The 21,667-nt window shown below is 43.6% G+C and overlaps 1 protein-coding gene across 1 annotated transcript in view; it reads right to left on the reverse strand.

Moving 5' to 3' along the window:
- CORIN (corin, serine peptidase) overlaps positions 1 to 21,667 on the reverse strand; it is a 521,382-nt gene that overhangs the window by 305,457 nt on the left and 194,258 nt on the right. The window contains exon 4 of the mRNA XM_044298842.1: positions 13,630 to 13,840. Coding sequence (XP_044154777.1) covers positions 13,630 to 13,840 — 211 coding nt within the window. The remainder of the gene's footprint in view (positions 1 to 13,629; positions 13,841 to 21,667) is intronic.

The following is a 21,667-nucleotide window of genomic DNA, read 5'->3' on the forward strand; positions in this document are numbered from 1 at the left end:
TTCCAGGCTGGGTCTTGGCAGGCTTATAAAAGCAGTTAGCACTATCAGGTGGTGTGGATTTTCCTCCATCTGCCAGTGAAGCTGTGGAGTCCTCTAGGCTGAAGACTGCAAACAGGCGTGCAGGCCACCTGCCAGTGACCTATTCTGTGGCTGAGCATTCAGCCAGGTGTGAACCAACACCTAGGATTCCAAATGAACATTGTTTTGTTTTTGCTGTGTGTGAACAAGCACCAAAACCTCCAGTTCCTCCTCCCTCCCCACTGATACATCGCTGCGCTGCCCAGCATCGCAGAAGGCGATGTATCAGCGTTAGCGATGTAAAAATGGCAGCATTCGCCCCATAAGACGAATGCCATTTTCCCGCCACTTTTGGGAGGGGGGGAGTGCGTCTTATGGGGTGAAAAATACGGTAGAATTGTATGTCTTAAATAAGTAATGTCTTAGTAAATAATTAATAATATAACTATAAAATGTTATAAGAAAGCAATTACAACATCAGAGCATAATAAAAACCCTTTTTATGTTTGGTGTTCAGTTTGAAGATCAAAGAAATTGCTGAAAATATTTATAAACTGGAAACACTTTACTAGGTCTGTATAATATAGTTGTGCAATAAATTAATTTCACCAATGGTCATATCCAATATAGACTCTGCAAACAAACAACCACAAAATGTAACTGAGATGACCTGTTGAGACAATCTACAAAGAAAGAACTGTTACAAAAGTCATGTTGCATGACATTACCTCTGTCATAAACACTCTGTCTTGTGCTCCACATAGTTTATGAGTAATTTAAAAATAATCAGTCTCAATTTGCAGAGACTAAAGGTGGCACTGACTAAAGTGTAGGGTTTACATAAGGATTTTTATATTTATTCTACGTGAATCTTGGATCATATCAGTTCATGGTACTTCAGGAGAACATGCTTCTTTTAATACATACTTATTGGCTAATCTCCAGTTTTGCAAGATATTTTTACTGATGACCCATCCTCTGGATAGATCATCACTATCTGATGGGTGAGGGTCTGACACCATGAGCCACCACCAATCAGGTTTTTGAGAAGGCACCAGCGCTGGCTGTAGTGCCACAGCCTTCTCTCAGCTTGTCCTAGGCCATGTGATGTCATATTTAGGCTTGGGCGAACTGAGCTTTGGATCATAAGATCCAAAATTGATTTGTTAAAAGACTTTGTTTGAAATGCTGCCTCTGTACAGTATTAAAATGTAACTTTACAGTATTAAAATGTTAACTTTGGAATCCGAAGTGGGCCTTGGTACCGAGGTATCAGCCAGTACCAAACCAGACTTCGGATTCCTATTTTAAAAGGTTTTTAAATAAACAGATATTCATTCATCAAAGTCTCATACAACTTCAGGTGAGACGAAGTTTCAAATAAAGTTTTTGAACTAATCGACTTTGCATCTATGATCTGAAGCTTGATTCGCTCAAGCCTAGTCACATTCATTGGTCACATGGCCTAGGCACAGCTGAGCCCAGTTGAAGTGAATGGGTCTGAGTGGCAATAAAATGTATGGAACTGTGCTTGGTGAGCAGAGAGAATGCTGCTGTACTACCGTGAGCGCCAGTGCCTTCTCAAACAGCTTATCAGCAGGGGACCCAGTTGTTGGACATCCACCAATCAGGTACTGATGACTAGTGTTGAGCGAACCCGACTGTAAAGTTCGGGTCCGTGCCGAACTTTACTATTTTTAGTACCTGGACCTGAAGCCAAACTTTGCCGGAAAAGTTTGGGTTCGAGTTCGGTGTTCGGGCATTTACTCAAGCTTGTTGAAAGGCTGCAGGGCTGCCAATCAACAAGCTTTTAAGCTGTGTGCCCTTAGAAGCTATCACAGCTATCATGGCATGGCTGTGATTGGCTGGTGCATCATGTGACCCAGCCTCTATATAAGCTGGATCACATGTAGCACCGTTCCTCAGCTCTCAGTAGTGAAGGGACAGAAAGCAGGCAGCTGAAGTGAGGGACAGTGTTCGGCTACATGCACACGAACGTTGTTTGTTTCCATGTCCGTTCCATTTTTTTGGCGGATAGGATGCGGACCCATTCATTTCAATGGGTCTGCAAAAAACACTGTGTGCTGTCCGCATCAGTATCTCCGTTCCGTTGCCCAGCCCAAAAAATTGTGTATGTCCTATTTTTTTCTAGTTTGTGGACAAGGATAGGCATTATTACAATAGATCCGCAAAAATAACGGATCCGCCCCAAAAAAAAGGATGCCATACGGATGTCATCCGTTTTTGGGCGGAGCCACAATTTGCAGACCACAAAACACATACGGTCGTGTGCATGAGGCCTAAGTGCGATTTTTTTTGTGGGTGGAATACACCATCTTTGCACCCCTGACACAGAAAGATAATTATAAATCTGTCTGTTAATTATGTGGGTGACCTAGAGGGAATTTTTTGTAGGTGCAATACAACATTGTACTTTGTACCCCTGACACAAATATAATAGTTAATCCGTCTGTTAGTTAGGTGCACGTCATCATATAAACATTTATTGGGCAACCTGACAGGGAAATAAATACAGTTAATCTGTCTGTTAGTTTGGTGGGTGAAATATACCCAATTTTTGCGTGAGTTACACCTGCATTGCATACATGACAGTGAAATTGATATAGGTAATTTGTCTGTTAGTTCGGTGGATTACCGAAAAAAATGAGGAAAGCATCAAATAAGGGACGTGGCCCTGGTCATGGTGCTGCTGGTGTTGTGGGAGCTCATGTTGCAGGGAGAGGACGTGGTCAGCTACAAGCTAAAATGGAACACCTTTGTTAGGTGCATGTAGACAACAAAAAGTTCAGCGTTATTTTGTAAGCCCGAATACCGGTGTATGAATGGTGAAGCCAGAACAAGTAGATGTGGTAAATTGGGTGGCTGACAGTGCCTCCAGTTGATTCACATTGTCTCCCACCCGGTCCCCTGCTGAAAGAGTAGAGTTGGCACCTGCAACCCATGGGCATCTGTCTTTCACCTCACCCCCTTGCAAATCAGCCAAGCAGTCTGAGCCCCAAGTCATGGAGCAGTCTCTTATGCTTTTTGATGACTCTGCTGGCAGGGTTTCTGTGGGCCATCCACCTAGCCCTGCCCCAGAAGCGGGAGTGATTGAGTGCACTGATGCCCAACCACTTATGTTTCAGGATGTGGACATGGGAGGACCACCGCAGCACGTTTCTGATGATGACGAAACACAGGTGCCAATTGCAGCCGCTTTCTGCAGTGTGCAGACAGGCAAGGAGGGCAGGGATGAGGATTGGGTGAAAGATGATGTGGAATCAAGGTCATGCGAGTGACGTGTGCAGTTCGGAGGAAGAGGTGGTGGTCACACAGCACCAGCCTCACAGCAAAAGAGGGAGCAGGGTGCAAAAGCAGCGTGGCCGTCCCCTAGCTAGTACGCCTTCTACTGCACACCGCACCTAGGGACTGAGCACACCAAAGCCAGCTCCAAGGAGTTCCCTGGCGTGGCAGTTCTTCAGACAATGTGCTGGCGACAAGATGCAAGTGGTTTGCATGTTGTGCAATCAGAGCCTGAAGCGATGCATAAATGTTCTAAACCTGAGCACCACCTGCATGACCAGGCATCTAAATGCAAAGCACGAGCTGCAGTGGAGTACACACCTCAAAAACCACAAAAGATCTTAGGCTCCTCCTGCTCCCTCTTCTGCTGCAGTCTTGGCCTCTTCCTCCCCCTCTGGAGTGACAGTGGCACCTGCCACCCGCCACCCAGCAAACAGAGGATGTGGCAGCATTGCCACCACCTCCATCACCATCACTAAGCATCTCCACACTGTCCCATGGAAGCGTTCAGCTGTCCATCTCCCAAGCACTGGAGAGAAAAAGAAAGTACCCACCTGCGATCCCTGGCCCTAAATGCCAGCATTTCAAAATTCTGGGCCTTTGAAATGCTGTAATTCCGTCTGGTGGAGACAGAGAGTTTTAAAAACCTTATGGCGGTGGCTGTCCCACAGTACATGATTCCCAGCCGCTACTTTTCCAAGCGAGCCATCTCTGCCCTGCACAACCAAGTGGCGGACAAAATTAGGTGTGCACTGTGCAACCTCATCTGTGGCAAGGTCCACATAACCACCAATACGTGGACCAGTAGGCACGAGCAGGGATTATATCTCCCTAACTGCACACTGGGTAAATGCAGTGGCAGCTGGGCATGAGGCGGATAGCAGTTTGTCGCATGTCCTTCCTCCACCGAGGATTGCAGGACGTTTCTCTTTGCCTCCTGTTGCCTCCTCCTCCACTTCCTCCTCTACCTTCTCCTCATCCTGTCAGCGTAACACTGTCACCACCAACTTCAGCACAGCCAGGGGGAAACAACAGCAGACTGTTTTGAAACTCATATGTTTGGGGGGAAAAACCCACACTGTGCAGGAGCTGCGGACGGGCCTTGAACAACAGACCGACGAGTGGTTGCTGCCGGTGAGCCTCAAGCCCGGCCTGCTGGTGTGCAATAACGGACGAAATCTCGTAGCAGCTCTGGTACTAGCCGGTTTTACACACATCCCTTGCCTGGCACATGTGCTGAATTTGGTGGTGCGGAGGTTCCTAAAAAGTTACCCCGATATGTCAGAGCTGCTGCAGAAAGTGCGGGCCATCTCTGTGCGCTTTCGGCGTTCTCACCCTGCTGCTGCTTGCCTGTCTGCACTGCAGCGTAACTTCGGCCTTCCCGCTCACTGCCTCATATGCGACGTACCCACAAGGTGGAACTCCACCTTGCAGATGCTGGAGAGACTGTGCGAGCAGCAGCAGGAGATAGTGGAGTTTCAGCTGCAGCATGCATGGGTGAGTCGCTCTGACAAAAAAAGCACCACTTCACCACCAATGAGTGGGTTTCTATGCGGGACGTGTGTGCCATATTGCGCTGTTTCAAGTACTCCACCAACATGGCCAGTGCCGATTACGCCGTCCTCATCGTTACTATCCCACTTCTATGTCTTCCTGAAAAACAACTTTGGGCAATGATGGATGAGGATGTGGCACAGAAGAAAGAGGAGGAGGAAGAGGGATCATTTCCACGGTTATCAGGCCAGTCATTCACAAGTGGCTCAGAGGGTGGGTTCCTGCACCAACAGTCAGGACACAGGTCTGGAGGATGAGGAGGAGGAGGATGATGATGAGGAGGAACCATGTTCAAAGTAGGGTGGCACCCAAAGCAGCTCATGGGCATCACTGGAGCATGGCTGGTGGGATACAGAGGACACAGACGATACACCTCTCACAGAGGACAGCTGCAGTGCCTGCGCAATGACCACCGAGTTGCCCACATTCTAACCACTGCTGAATACTGGGTGGCCACCCTGCTGGATTCCCGCTACAAGGACAACGTGCCATCCTTAATTCCGTCACTGGAGTGTGATAGGAAGATGCGCGAGTACAAACACACATTGGTAGACACGCTGCTGATGGCATTCCCACCTGACAGCGGGGGCTTAGTGGAAGCATAAGATGAAGGCAGAGGAGGAGGAAGAGGTCTCCAACGCAGCTGTGGCACCGCCAGCACCTCAGAAGGGAGGGTTAGCATGGCCGAAATGTGGAAATACATTGTCAGCACGCCCAACAACCAGCACCACCAGCTGATACGGAACGTCTTAGCAGGAGGCAGCATTTAAGCAACATGGTGGAACAGAAAGTGTGCACACGCCTACACGTAATGACTGATGGGTCTGCCCCATTCAACTTCTGGGTCTCCAAATTGGACATATGGCCTGAGCTTGCCCTTTACGCCTTGGAGGTGCTGGCCTGCCCTGCGACCAGTGTATTGTTTGAACATGTGTTTAGCATGGTAGGGGGGGTGATCACAGACAAGCGCAGCCGTCTGTCCACAGCCAATGTGGACAAGCTTGCATTCATTAAAATGAACCAGGCATGGATCCCACAGGATTCTCTCCTCCTCTTTATGTTATGGGCCTCCCCCCTTCCTTTTCTTAATTGTTTTTATACAACTGCAATCATTTACTGCATATACATATATATGGGACTCTTAGGTCTCAGAACACGGACCCCTGAGAAAGCCAGATCTTACTGGCGATATGCGTGGGGAAATTGCCTTACCTACACATCATGCCTGCCTGCCCTGATATTAGATGAGTATTGGTATTTTTTGTTGCCTTATTTGCATAATGTTGTTATTCTGGCAGTGTCTATAAATTATTTGCGATGGTAGTAAGTTTGTGTGATGGACAGATCTATAGGCCACACATGGGTTTGTAAATTGTATACAATTGATTTTAGATGTCTATGACTTTGTGTGTCCTTAATAAATTATAATTTTTTTTAGATGTGTGGCTTCCATGTGCTGGTGTTTCTTGTTCTTCTGTGCTGGATCCCACAGGACTTGTCCTTACCTTGTGCTGAGTAGACAAGTATACCAGCTGCACCCAGCCATTGTTAGACTCTAGCTTTATCTTTGCATTCTCTTTTCTAGTTCCCAATGTTTTGGGGTCTTCCCAAATATATATATAAAAAAAAAAACACAACAAAAACAGTGTTGGCTTCGTCGTCCACCGCCTCCTCAACCTCCTACTCCACTTTGACCTCCGCCTCCTAGTTCAAGATTATAATATTTTATTTTTTTCTATTCTATGTTATTTTAAGTAATTTCCCTATCCACATTTGTTTCCAGGGCAACTGTCCTACTTTTGCAGCCTTCTAGCCCTTACTATATCTATTTTACAGGCATTTTAGTGCCCCAAAGTTCGGGTCCCCATTGACTTCAATGAAACCGGTGAACCTGAACTTCCAGGTGTTCGCTCAACCCTTCTGATGACCTATCTGGAGAATGGTATTAATCAAGAAATTCAATTATAAAGCTGGTATAGGCAGTAGAGTAGCTCAGGAAGTTCTCGTGTATACTTCCCACACAGTCCTGAAGAATGGGAATGCCCCCGAAATGTTGTGGTAGCACAGTCTTGTGCCTTGTTGCCTGCCTCCGTCATTTGGTATGGATTTTGGTATGTGTCAATTACACCTTTTGAATAATGAAATAAAGATGTTAAAATAATACAGTGGGCTCTTTTGTTGCTTGGACTATCTGGAGGATAGGTCATCAGTTAAAAAATCTCGGAAAACCCCTTTTAGGCACTAATACAAATATATGATATATAATTTTAAGGTAGACAATGTCACAAACAACAGGCTTACTCCTGTTGTATAATCTTCTCCTGTCTATCAGTCTGTTTGAGACAGTTGTTACTGTTCCACAGCTGATCCATTACGGGAAACAGTTCCTGACTGGATAGCTTTCCTTTAAATAGTTTTGGTCTTTGGTGTAAACTTGCTGGTAATAGCCTAAGTTATGTGTGCTTGTATCCAGCAAATACTTTTAGCTAGTATCTACAGTTAGGCCCATATATATTTGGACACTGACACAAATTTAGTTTTTTGTAAAACATAAAACATATTCAAGTTATAGTTATATAATGGACATGGACATATAGTCCAGACTTTATGTTTTTATTTGAGGGTATCCACATTAAAATTGGATGAAGGATTTAGGAGTTTGAGCTCCTTTACATGTGGCACCCTGTTTTTAAAGGGACCAAAAGTAATTGGACAATTGACTCAAAAGGATGCTTCATAGGCAGGTGTGGGCAATTCCTTCATTATTTTATTCTCAATTGAACACATAAAAGGCCTGGAGTTAATTTGAGGTGTGGTGCTTGCATTTTGAAGATTTTGCTGAGAAGTAAACATGCGGTTATAGCGGATTGCGTTTGGCTACTATCCACCATCCTTAATTTTTGCTGTCCATAACGGTTATTGTTGCAATATTATGTTCAATTACCTATGGTTCGTTACTTGTAAGACAAAAAGTAATCAGTGACATGCTGAGCATTCATCTGGTTGTTCGGTAGAAACACAATGGCTACAATGGATATGTCAACTGTACTGTTGATTGTAATTGCAATATTATGTTCAATTCCCTATGGTTCGTTACTTGTAAGACAAAAAGTAATCAGTGACCTGCTGAGCATTCGTCTGCTTGTTCGGTAGAAACACAATGGCTACAATGTATGTTTCAACTGTACTGTTGATTGGATTATTTCTCAGGCTGAGAGGAGGGGATGTGTGGGCTATAACCAGTTTGTGATTGAAAAAAAGTATAATTTTCTGTGGGTGTCTCCCTTGCATGGGAGAGTTGATAAAAGCAGGGTATGTGGCATTAAACAGTGTTCTGCTCCTGATACTGTGTCATCCAGTTATTGGGAAGAGTGATGGGATATTCGTGGATGGTTTTTATTTACTACTGATGCTGTTCTTCCTGTGCTATCTATTTGATCCCAAAGTAACCCTTGGAATACCAGCGGAGAAAGCCTATGTCACACTAGCACCCTGCTACAGCGGTCAAAGGAGCTCTCCATGCTGGTGAAACAAGCCATCCTTTATCTGCGTAAACAGAAAAAAAACATCTGAGAAATTGCTACACTATTAGCAGTAGCAAAATCTACAGTTTGGTACATCCTGAGAAAGAAACCACTGGTGACCTCAACAATGCAAAAAGACCTGGACGCCCACGGATGATCGCAGAATAATTACCATGGTGAAGAGAAACCTCTTCACAACAGCCAACCAAGTAAACAACACTCTCCAGGATATAGAGGTATCAATATCCAAATCTACCATAACGAGAAGACTGCATTAAAGTAAATACAGAGGGTTCACTGCAAGAGTGCAAGCCACTCATAAGCCTCAAGAATAAGAAGGCTAAGATTGGACTTTGCTAAAAAATATATATACAGTACAGACCAAAGGTTTGGACACACCTTCTCATTCAAAGAGTTTTCTTTATTTTCATGACTATGAAAATTGTAGATTCACACTGAAGGCATCAAAACTATGAATTAACACATGTGGAATTATATACATAACAAAAAAGTGTGAAACAACTGAAAATATGTCATATTCTAGGTTCTTCAAAGTAGCCACCTTTTGCTTTGATTACTGCTTTGCACACTCTTGGCATTCTCTTGATGAGCTTCAAGAGGTAGTCACCTGAAATGGTTTTCACTTCACAGGTGTGCCCTGTCCGGTTTAATAGGTGGGATTTCTTGCATTATAAATGGGGTTGGGACCATCAGTTGCGTTGTGGAGAAGTCAGGTGGATACACAGCTGATAGTCCTACTGAATAGACTGTTAGAATTTGTATTATGGCAAGAAAAAGCAGCTAAGTGAAGAAAAACGAGTGGCCATCATTACTTTAAGAAAGAAAGGTCAGTCAGTCCGAAAAATTGGGAAAACTTTGAAAGTGTCCCCAAGTGCAGTCACAAAAACCATTAAGCGCTACAAAGAAACTGACTCACATGCAGACCGCCCCAGGAAAGGAAGACCAAGAGCCACCTCTGCTGCGGAGGATAAGTTCATCCGAGTCACCAGCCTCAGAAATCGCAGGTTAACAGCAGCTCAGATTAGAGACCAGGTCAATGCCACATAGAGTTCTAGCAGCAGACACATCTCTAGAACAACTGTTAGGAGGAGACTGTGTGAATCAGGCCTTCAGGGTAGAATATCTGCTAGGAAACCACTGCTAAGGACAGGCAATAAGCAGAAGAGACTTGTTTGGGCTAAAGAACACAAGGAATGGACATTAGACCAGTGGAAATCTGTGCTTTGGTCTGATGAGTCCAAATTTGAGATCTTTGGTTCCAACCACCGTGTCTTTGCGCGACGCAGAAAAGGTGAACGGATGGACTCTACATGCCTGGTTCCCACTGTGAAGCATGGAGGAGGAGGTTTGATGGTGTGGGGGTGCTTTGCTGGTGACACTGTTGGAGATTTATTCAAAATTGAAGGCATACTGAACCAGCATGGCTAACACAGCATCTTGCAGCGGCATGCTATTCCATCCGGTTTGCGTTTAGTTGTACCATCATTTATTTTTCAACAGGACAATGACCCCAAACACACCTCCAGGCTGTTTAAGGGCTATTTGACCATGAAGGAGAGTGATGGGGTGCTGCGCCAGATGACCTGGCCTCCACAGTCACCGAACCTGAACCCAATTGAGATGGTTTGGGGTGAGCTGGACTGCAGAGTGAAGGCAAAAGGGCCAACAAGTGCTAAGCATCTCTGGGAACTCCTTCAAGACTGTTGGAAGACCATTTCAGGTGACTACCTCTTGAAGCTCATCAAGAGAATGCCAAGAGTGTGCAAAGCAGTAATCAAAGCAAACGGTGGCTACTTAGAAAAACCTAGAATATGACATATTCTCAGTTGTTTCACACTTTTTTGTTATGTATATAATTCCACATGTGTTAATTCATAGTTTTGATGCCTTCAGTGTGAATCTACAATTTTATAGTCATGAAAATAAAGAAAAATCTTTGAATGAGAAGGTGTGTCCAAACTTTTGGTCTGTACTGTATATATATATATATATATATATATATTATATTATTTATTTTTTTAAACCAGCACACTTCTGGAAGAACATTCTTTGGACAGATGAAGCCAAGATCAACCTCTACCAGAATGATGGAAAGAAAAAAGTATGGTACAGCTCATAATCCAAAGCATACCACATCATCTGTAAAACATGGTGGAGGCAGTGTGATGGCTTGGGCACCCTAGTGTTTATTGATGATGTGACACAGGACAGAAGCAGCTGGATGAATTCTGGGGTTTTCATAGACATACTGTGTGCTCAAATCCAACCAATTGCAGCCAAACTTGTCAGTGTTTCATAATACAGATGGACAATGACCCAAAACATAAAGCCAAAGCAACCTAGGAGTTTATTACAGCAAAGAAGTGGAATGGTCTTGAATGACCAAGTCAGTCACCTGATCTGAACCCAACAAAGCATGCATTTCACTTGTTAAAGACTAAACTTCAGAAAGAAAGGCCCACAAACAAAAAGCAACTGAAAACCGCTGGAGTAAAGGCCTGGCAGAGCATTAAAAAGGAGGAAACACAGCGTGATGTCCATGAGTTCAAGACTTCAAGCAGTCATTGCCAACAAAGGGTTTTCAACAAAGTATTAGAAATTAACATTTTATTTAAATGTATTTAATTTGTCCAATTACTTTTGAGCCCTTGAAATGAAGGGATTGAGTTTAAAAAATGCTTTAGTTCTTCACATTTTTATGCAATCATTTTGTTCAACCCACTGAATTAAAGCTGAAAGTCTGAACTTAAACTGCATCTGAATTGTTTTGTTCAAAATCCATTGTGGTAAAGTACAGAACAAAGATTAGACAAATGTTGTCTCTGTCCAAATATATATGGACCTAACTGTAGTCCTGTAACTAGCTGCACCTTGTTTGTATACAGTAGCTTTGTTTTTGTGATCATTCTTATGTTTCTGACTCTTTTAGTTTTCATGTTCTTTGAGTCCTTTCTGCTTGAATCTGTCTTGCTTTCTTTCCAGTACAGCTCAGTTTGGTTTTCTTGTCCAATATAAAGTGAAATCTAGCACTTTCAAGATAAAATTCTTACTTACTTTTACTGGTACTACATGAATATGAATTTGATGAGTTGATGTACAGTAGCAATAGGATGAGTTTTAATACACAACCTATTGATATATGTACATCAAATTATCAAATTCATATTTTTCTTTACCTGGACTTTACTTCTGAAGCTTGTAAGGTCTTCAAGTGCTCCATTATATCTGGAACTGTCTAGTATGTATTGAGCAACACTGCTTCGCATTGGTAAGTTCAATCTTTATTGTATATTACTTGGTTTTCTTGTCTCTGGGTGTTAGTGCGTTCTAATTGCTGTGTTAGGGTCAATATTGCAGATTAGGGTATCAATAAAAAGATATTTACTGACACGGAGGCCCAGTGTGGTGTGGTGTTAGGGGCAGTGTTCAGAAACAAATATAGGGGAAGACTCGGAGTACAGTTAGTTAGGGTCAGCTGTTGTCTGTTTGTTCATCTTTCTTATCTTCATCCATCTGCTTCAATACTTGAGTGTCATGATCATCTGTCTTCTTTATCTGACGTCTCCTTAAAGGGGTTGTCCACTTTTTACCATTGATGACCTATCTTCAGTATAGGTCATAAATAGGGATGAGCGAATCGACGTCAGATGAAACATCCGAAGTCGATTTGCATGAAACTTTGGTCCAATACTATACGGAGCAAGCGCTCTGTACAGTATTAGAATGTATTGGCTCAGATGTACCAATGTTATTACTTCACAAAGTCTTGCGTGTCTTCGTGTAATAACTTCATAGATTAATTTTTACTGTAAAAAAAACATTTCCCGAAGTCGGGTTCGGTTACAGGGTACCACTTGGAAGCATGGGATGTGTTCCGGCGTCAGCACGGCAAACATGCCGTACTTTGATTCCGGACGCCTCTCGACATGTTTGACGTTTTGCCGACAGAGCTCCAGCCCAGCCCCCATTATAGTCAATGGGGCCAAAGCGGGAGTCCGGGGGCACGCGTGCACTAGCGGCAGCACAGATCCGACAAGCTGTTCACCCGCCGAAACAGCCGGCCGGAGTTCCTTGCCGCTAGTGTGAAACTAGTCTTAGTGGCATTAGTGGAATTATATATGCAGAGCCCATAAACATTTGTTGTAGGTATTATGTAGGTTCTTCAATGAAGAACCTAAAAAGTTATTGATAAAATTTCCAGTGATGGCCAGTTCGCCATGTTTGCCAGCGAACACATGCAAGCTGCCATGTTAAATCACAAGTCCGGCGAGGCACAGGTAAGTCTTTACCTGTGCCTGCGGCGTGAGCCGGTCTGTAACAAATGCGGTCACCGGGAGCAGGCAGTTCCTAGAACAGCCCGATGCAGGCCCCCGGCGGCTGTTCTCGGAACTGCCTACTCCCGGTGACCGCATTTGTTTCAGACCGCCTCACAGCACAGGCAGAGGAAAGGGCTTACCTGTGCATCGCCGGACTTGTGATTTAAGATGGCAGCTCGCATGTGTTCGCAGACGAACATGGAGAACTGGCCATCACTGAAAATTTCTATACAATAAAAATGGTAAAGCATAAGGGTCTTTTTACATGGCCAGATAATGAGCTACAATTGATGATATAGCAAGTCAACTGATCCCCATGTAAAGGAGCTTGTATGCTGGACAATTGTCAGGGTGAAGAATTGCAGAAATGGTCGCTCAAAGCTTACATTGTGCATCTGCTCATTTCCTTTATTCTCAGCATCTGATGCTGACATCCAGTTGGCCACATAAAAGATGTGATGTTGCATGGCCTTGTACACAAGCAATGATCAAAGGCAATGTATCAGTTTGGTTGGACATACAGTGAAACCTCTCCGAAGGCCACCTCTTTGAGAGGACCAGATTTCCTGGGACTTTTTCAGCTGTACCATATGTTATGTAGATTGGCAACCCACCCTATGGAAGACAACTTTTTTATTGCAATCTTGGGTGATTGTCTCAAAGAGGTTTCGCTGTATTTGAATATCACATTTTTTATTATGACCACAGGTTTTCTTTGTTAATAATCAGTTTACTGTTACTGGTGATTAATTCCAATACTTCTCTCATGCACCATGACCAATGTTTTGCCAGGTATATCTGCTTAGTACACAAATACTTTTGTTTACATTAGATTTTGTGTCCTTCACTACGAGTGATCATCATAATAATTGAGGATTTCACTTTTCAAATACCTGTCATCACCATTACTGACGCATTCAGGAAGAGCCAAACTACAGCCGAACAACATGATAGGTTGATAGCAGCTGAGGCGGCTGAGATAGCTGAAGAACTTTAGGAACATCTCCATATCTATGCTCTTGACAAAGGAATACACAGACTTCGGCAAAGTGTGGTTGTATGGCAGCAGTTGGCATTGGCTGTGGGTGATGTTTACACAGGCATCTGTAATACAAAGCCAATTCTTACATTAACACAAAAAAAAATATTCAGCCCATATGTTATCACGCTGAAATTAACTACGGTACAAGGCAAAACTGTAATGGGTTATTAGATGTCATGGCATCAAGTGTCTCCAAACGGCAGGTGGACAGACCCATCCAGTTAGTGTCAATGTGAATATATCCTAATGAACTAAAGCTGCTTTCTGATTGTTAGGCTTGCATACTGTTGGAAAATAATATACTAAAACACATGGTCATTTATGTTCTGGCATGATGGCCGAGCTGCTGATTCTAACTAGATCCAGGTGAGCTGTGACTTTGAAGAATGACACGGCAAACATATACATTTATTGGTTAGTTTTATTGCTACTGTATGGCATCCGTCTGAGGCATCTGTTTAATGTTTGTGGCATGAGTTTATCTTAAATATGGGATGAAAATCTGATGTGAACACAGCCTTAAAAAAATACAAAAAAACATAATAATAGTAATAATACATACATAACACCTCAATAACTAGAAATACAACCCTTATATCTTTCTAAGGCTACTTTCACACTGGCGTTTTGGCCTTCCGTTTGTGAGATCCATTCAGGGCTCTCGCAAGCGGTCCAAAACGGATCAGTTTTGCCCTAATGCATTCTGAATGCATCAGTTTGCCTCCGATCTGTCTCCATTCCGCTTTGGAGGCGGACACTGCTTGCAGCGTTTTGGTGTCCATCTGACGAAACTGAGCCAAACGGATCCGTTCTGACACACAATGTAAGTCAATGGGGATGGATCCGTTTTCTATGACACAATAGATACAGATATGTAGCACCTTACTTCTGTGTGCCTTGCTTTACAGCTCTTGTTCTCCCCCCCCCCTTAATACGGACTGCCTTTTTGAATGCTTAATACTAATGGCATACACCCGGTGTTATATACCCATAGGTACCCAGGGTAGGACCAAGTGGTAAGTCCTGGCAGGTCCAGTAACTACACGGGTAACCCCGCTGCTTCGGGAACGGTTAGAGGAGTTTTTACCCCTCCTTCCTGTTTGTTATTTGTTTAGGATTGCTCCCATCCTGAGGTGTCTTCCAGGAGTTTCATGGGATTACTATACCCTCCTCCTGCGACTGCCAGAAGTGCCTGGAGAAGCTAATACCTCCCCTTCTGTGCCTTTGCCTAAGGTATGGCGCCTCAAACCTTAGAGCCATTTTAGCTACCCATAGTCACCATAGTGATCGTGCTTTAAGCCTTATATTTTGACTTTGGTGTAGTGAAGGGAATACAGGATAAAGCCACCCTTCCATTTGCGGGCATTTCATTACATAATGGTGGGGCTACAGAGTAAAGACACCCCCATGCTTCCTTTGGTGTTTAGAGGCCAGAACACTTCAAAGTTAGTCAGTAGTGATTGCTTTGTGCAGACCTTTGGTTCACTGGTTATACCAAGAGGGAAACTGTTATTTAGGGCAACCTACTCATGTGGGCAGGAACCTAGGGTAGCCGTTATATGTTTTGACTATGTATGTCTTATGTGTACTTCATGCCGCACGTTGTATTTATTTGGGTACCCCAGAGCTGGTTCCACCCCTCCTAAGCATAAGCCAAGGGCGGCTTAACTCGAAGTAAGGGGGAATGTAACATCCCAGAGTTGTGTTACTAAACTCTACAACCCCGCTACAAACTGTTAAGAGCCTTAACCTTGTCATCTGATGTAATTTTAAATTACATCATTCACAGATATGCATAAATCTTGTTAAATCTAATAATTGTTGTCAATTTCCATGTTTACCAGCAGGTGGCAGCAATGTGTTAGCAAGGACTTAGGTTCAGTTTAGTACATCTAAGCTGGAATAGTTTGTTCCAGCTTAGCTCCCCCTCTGTGAGCAGAGTGGGCTGTGCCCACATTCTGCAGCATGGGGAGAGAAGAAAGTTAGAGTGAGCATAGCCAACCTCCTGCTAGGGGTAGGGTGTGCGTGTTAGGTCCCAGATATAGGAAAGAAAGCCAGGATCTTGTCTCGGCTGAGACATTGATCAAATCCCCAGCCTGAGCCCGGTAGCCTCAGCTGGATGAAGCAAGCAGACAACCTCCAGTTCCAGAAAGAAAGCATACCCTGAGAAGATAACTGTGAGTAAAGTCCAGAGACACAGGAGAAGCCATATTCCTCCTCAGCTACTCAGTCCCCATATAGCAGAAGATAGAGAGTGTAGAAGCCAAATTCCTGCCACAGTATAGAGCTACTAAGCAGACGTCTTTTCCTGCAAGCTCCAGGTTGATAGAGCAGAAGATAAATTCCTGCCGAACATTGCCAATACCTGCTGGGACCTAAGACAAAAGCTGCATATTGCTTAGATGAAAGTTACAATCAGTAAAGGCAAGTTTGAACTTTACCAAGGGTCTGGATCTAAATTTCTACTGCAAAATCCCTCTATTATTCCTACTAGTACTACACTCAATTTATTGCAAGTGAGCCAGGATCCAGGAGTCCAGCCATACCCAGGTAGGAGACACAGTTGACAGCATTATTTCCACCATACAGAGACATTAAACCAATCTGGCATTCCTAACCTGGGGCGTGAGTTATAACACCTTGGAGGGCCCTGTGACAGTACCCTGTGCACGCTGCAATTGGCGTCAAACAAAACTTTAGACTATTATACCCATGTCCTGACCCACTGCATAATTTGGCGTCAGTGTAACCGTATCATGGTCCTGCTCATTGCAATAGCTCCTCCAACAAGCTAGTTACATAGACACTCCCCTATCACCACCCCTAATAACACCCAGCTAGTCTATAGCTCCTCCCACCAGCTAGTTACATAGACAACCCCCCCATTACTGCCCCTAACCACGCCCAGCTAGTTTATAGCTCCTCCCACCAGTTAGTTACATAGACACTCCCCTATCACTGCCCCTGTATGAACATAACATAACAGGAAATAAGAAAGAGCTGCATGGACACGGTCATGTGACCACAGCCCAGAACGGGGGATAGGAGCAATAAAGGGAAAGGAAATACATTACAACATTACAGCGACCTTCATGAATGCTTATTTTAAAGGATGGGGCAAACCAGAAAACCCCTTTAGGGTGGGTCACTAAAGTCATTTTCTTATAAGATGAATTTAGTTATACTGAGAACTGCCACAGGATTTGTTAGAATATCAAAGTGAGAATTCTTTATTTTATGAGCCATAGTAAATCATGAAGCCATTGATCATCGTGTATCTAATGTGCACCATAAGAGAGTTATTTATACCGATTCGTTGAGTTACAAGGAGTGATTGTGAAGAGCGGCACATTACTTAAGGACTGCTATTGGATGACTAGTAATTGTCTGTTTTGTGGCACAGACAGTAAATGTAATGTAACTTGCTTTCAGTTTACATACTGCTGAGTAGTCATCTGACTAGTGTTGGATTCTCTATAGGGAGCTGCAACTGCAGAATAGTGCACTGCTTCTCTCTTATTCCAAGATGTGCTCCTACTATTACTTCGAAGGATACCATGCTCCTCATAGACTTACTCATCAGATCAGTGGAATGGGAACACAATTCTTAGGATACACTCCATTCTGCTCTGCAGGCGGACACCAAAGCGCTGCCTGTAGCGTTTTGCTGTCCGCTTGACGACACTGAGCCAAAAGAATCCGTCCTGGCACACAATGTAAGTCAATGGGGACGGATCTGTTTTCTCTGACACAATCTGGCACAATAGAAAACGGATCCGTCCTCTATTGATTTTCAATGGTGTTCAAGACGGATCCGTCTTGGCTATGTTAAAGATAATGCAAACAGATCTGTGCAGAAGAGACCTTTTTTGTGCAGATGAGACTTTTTTGTGAAGAAAGTATATATTTTTTGCTTTGTTTTTTCTTTTTTCTTTTTCTTTTCCAGCTCTGCACAACTTTTTCTGCATGCGAGCTGTGACCTCCAAGCGCTGTTCAGTGCATACCTGCATACAGTTTTTGCACGCACGCACGCACGATCTGTGTGCGTGCTGCAGAGCACTGATAAGTAGTGTGCTCATTTACATCTGCACATTTTTGTGGGGGGGGGGGGTTTCTGTGAAAAAAGATCTGCAGTTAGTGGTAGGTAGTTAGTTTTATATATATACAGAATATATATATATATAAATCCTAGAAAATCCACGGCACTTCCTTTAGTAAAACGTGTAGTTTATTCACCAATAGCAACGTTTCGGTTCGCACACTGGAACCTTTTTCAAGCAGTGATACAAAAATGGGAGTGCACACAGCATATATATATAGCGTATTAAATATCAATCAGTCAGTAGACATAATTAAGTGAAAATGTGTTAAAATTCATAAAAATATATATCAAGATCCAATTGTACATGATTCAAAACCCAAGTGAACCACATATATAATATATCAATGACATAGATAACTATATCCTCAAAGATACCTATACATAAGAGACTGTAAGTCATATTTCATATTAATTAAACCACTCATTAAAACCCAAGTGATACAATGTGATTAAACATGATTAAAAACAATACTTGAGCATTTGTAACCTGATTCGGATCCGAGAGGCACATGGAGATCTGGCATAGTGTGGAGACAACTGCGCCTGCGCGACGCTGCTTCCACAATCCTTCCAGTGAAGGCAGTATTCTATGAGCGCATGTGTCACCTGATCAGCAAGTCAGCTGACCGGAGGATCAAATGACCGAAAAGCTGGAGTCACATGGGGTATGTTTGTACACGTTGCCACAGCAACCATCACATGACTTAGGTCCTGCACTCTCTAACAGTCAATCCACAGGATCTATGTTTACATTTATTAAAGGGGAAATAAAGATAACTTGTATCGCCCTAATATACTAATCCCTCTCCACACCCGTAGCTCCAGGATAACATCCCGTAAGAGACGCACATTGATGTTGACTAACAGAGTCAGTGGCAGACTAAATTCCTGCATCTGTGGGGTCATCAACATCTGCTGACATCTATATATATCAATTTCAGTTAGTGTCAGTTTAGGATTGTGCACAAACTCACCATCTGCGTGTGTGGATTTTGAAACCACCAAGCACTGTAGTGAATTTTTATACTACAGTTTTAGCACACATGCACCATCTGTGCACCATGCACCGATAAGTAGTGTGCTAATTTAAAAAAATGTTTGGGTGGGAAAAAAGAGTTGCAGTGTTTGGTAGGTTGTAAGCCTACTTTCACACTGGCGTTTTGGCTTTCCGTTTGTGAAATCCATTCAGGGCTCTCACAAGCGGTCAAAAACGGATCAGTTTTGCCCTAATGCATTCTGAATGGAAAAGGATCCGCTCAGAATGCATCAGTTTGTCTCCGTTCCGTCTCCATTCTGCTTTGGAGGCGGACACCAAAATGCTACTTGCAGCGTTTTGGTGTCCCTCTGACGAAACGGAGCCAAACGGATCCATCCTAGCACACAATGTAAGTCAATGGGGACGGATCCGTTTTCTCTGACAAAATCTGGCACAATAGAAAACGGATCCGTCCTCTATTGATTTTCAATGGTGTTCAAGATGGATCCGTCTTGGCTATGTTAAAGATAATACAAACGTATCTGTGCAGAAGAGACGTTTTTTTGTGCAGAAGAGACGTTTTTTTGTGCAGAAAATAATATTTTTTTAGCAAATTTTTGTTCTCCTTTTTTCTCTCTTTATTTTCCAATTTATTACAAGCCCCTTCACGTGTAAAAGCAACTCATACACACCCCACACTAAATAAAGTTTTACACATTTCACACATTACAACCCAATAAAATTAAAATGGCCCGTCCATCCCAACGAGTTTGCTCAGCTGAAGAGGCATACGCATATCTTGCCTCAGATACTCTAAAGATTTAATCATTTTGATGGTAACCCAAACAAATTTATATGCCCAGCAATTTATTTCCCAGAACCCCACATCGCCCTATGCTAGACCCCTAGGTTGGACCCCAGTAAATGCAGCAGAGATGATGACCTTTTGGGGGCTCTTGCTGCATATGGGAGTTGTTAAAAAAACAAATATTACTCAGTATTGGAGTGTGGATGTCTTATACCACACTCCAATTTACAGTAGTGCCATGGCCTGTAATCGATTCCAAGCAATCCTGAAATTTTAGCATTACGACGATAATGCACAGTGCCCACCCTAGAATGACCCCGCATTTGACCGTCTGTACAAAATTATGCCCATCCTTGACCACTTCAACGCAAATTTTTCAGAAGTGTACACCCCAGAAAAAAATGTCTGCGTAGACGAATCCCTATTACTTCAAAGGGAGGATAAGATTCCGCCAGTACCTGCCCAGCAAGCAGGCATGGTATGGGACAATTTTTTTTTTTAAATAAAATCTGTGAGAGTAGCTCTGGGTACACTCACAAGTTCCAGGTTTACGAAGGAAGGGACACCCGGATTGAACCCCCAGAATTCCCCCCCCCCCTGTCATAGGAGTTAGTGGGAAGATAGTGTGGGACTCACTGCACCCACTGCTGGATAAGGGTTACCATCTCTACATGGATAATTACTCCACGAGTCTACCACTGTTCCAGTTTTTAGCTTCCAGAGGTACTATGGCATGCGGCACAGTAGCGGTCTCCCTAGATCCCTGGTAAGGAAACCACTAAGAAAAGGAGAAAGCCATGCTCTCCTCAATGAGAACATGTTGGCGGTTAAAGGGGTTGTCCAAGTTATATTTATTGATGACCTATCCTCAGGATAAGTCATCAATATCAGATCGGCTGGGGTCCGACACCCGGCACCCCGTCCGATAAGCTGTTTGAAGAGAAGGCGTGCGCGGTGTCAGCGCTGCCTCCTCTTCACTGTTTACCTTCTAGCCGTTGCATCTGCAGTGGTGAGCAGGTGTAATTACACCCAAGCCTTCCTATTGAAATGAATGGGACGGCTTGGGTGTAATTACACCTGCTCACCACTGCAGATGCAACGGCTAGAAGGTAAACAGTGAAGAGGAGGCAGCGCTGGCACGGTGCACGCCTTCTCTTCAAACAGCTGATCGGAGGGGGCGCCAGGTGTCGGACCCCCGCCGATCTGATATTGATGACCTATCCTGGGGATAGGTCATCAATAAATATATTTTGGACAACCCCTTTAAGTACAAGGACAAGAGGGATGTCCTTCTAATGACCACCATTCACACAAACACCAGCTCCCCTGCCGCTGTACGAGGTACCACAACCACTGTCCACAAGCCAGACTGCATTCTGGACTACAATAAACACAGGGGGGAAATGGATTTTTCAGATCAAGTTCTGAAGCCCTACAATTCCACACGAAAAACAAAAGTGTGGTACAAAAAGCTGGCCGTGCACCTCGTACAGATGGTGCTGTACAATGCGTTTGTGCTTTTTAAATCTAGAGGCCATCCAAGAACATTCCTACAGTTTCAAGAGGTGGTGATAAAGCCCATAATTTTTTCTAACCAAGCAATCGAGGGCCCCAGTACTTTTTCAAGTTATGGTGCCCGAGTTGTACTAGGGAAACATTTTCCTGGTGAAGTCCCCCAAACAGCAAGAAAGGGAAGGACCAAAAAAAGATGCAGGGTGTGTTTCAAAAGGGGGATAAGGAAAGACACCATTCACCATTGCGAAGCTTGACCTGAAAAACCTGGCCTGTGCATCAAGGATTGTTTCAGAATCTATCACTCATCCATGGAATAATTTCATCCTTGATGTACCCTGTAATTTTACCACCGTATAACTGATTTTGTCCACAGAGCTTACATATCCACTTTTTACCAACCACTACATATTAATTTCTGTAATACACCTGTTTGGTCAAAAGTTCCCTTTCAACCCATTAAAATGTTCATACAGGGGTGCTCTTTCCAA

Source organism: Bufo gargarizans, chromosome 1 (assembly GCF_014858855.1).
Source record: "Bufo gargarizans isolate SCDJY-AF-19 chromosome 1, ASM1485885v1, whole genome shotgun sequence".
Classification (NCBI taxonomy): Eukaryota; Metazoa; Chordata; class Amphibia; order Anura; family Bufonidae; genus Bufo; species Bufo gargarizans.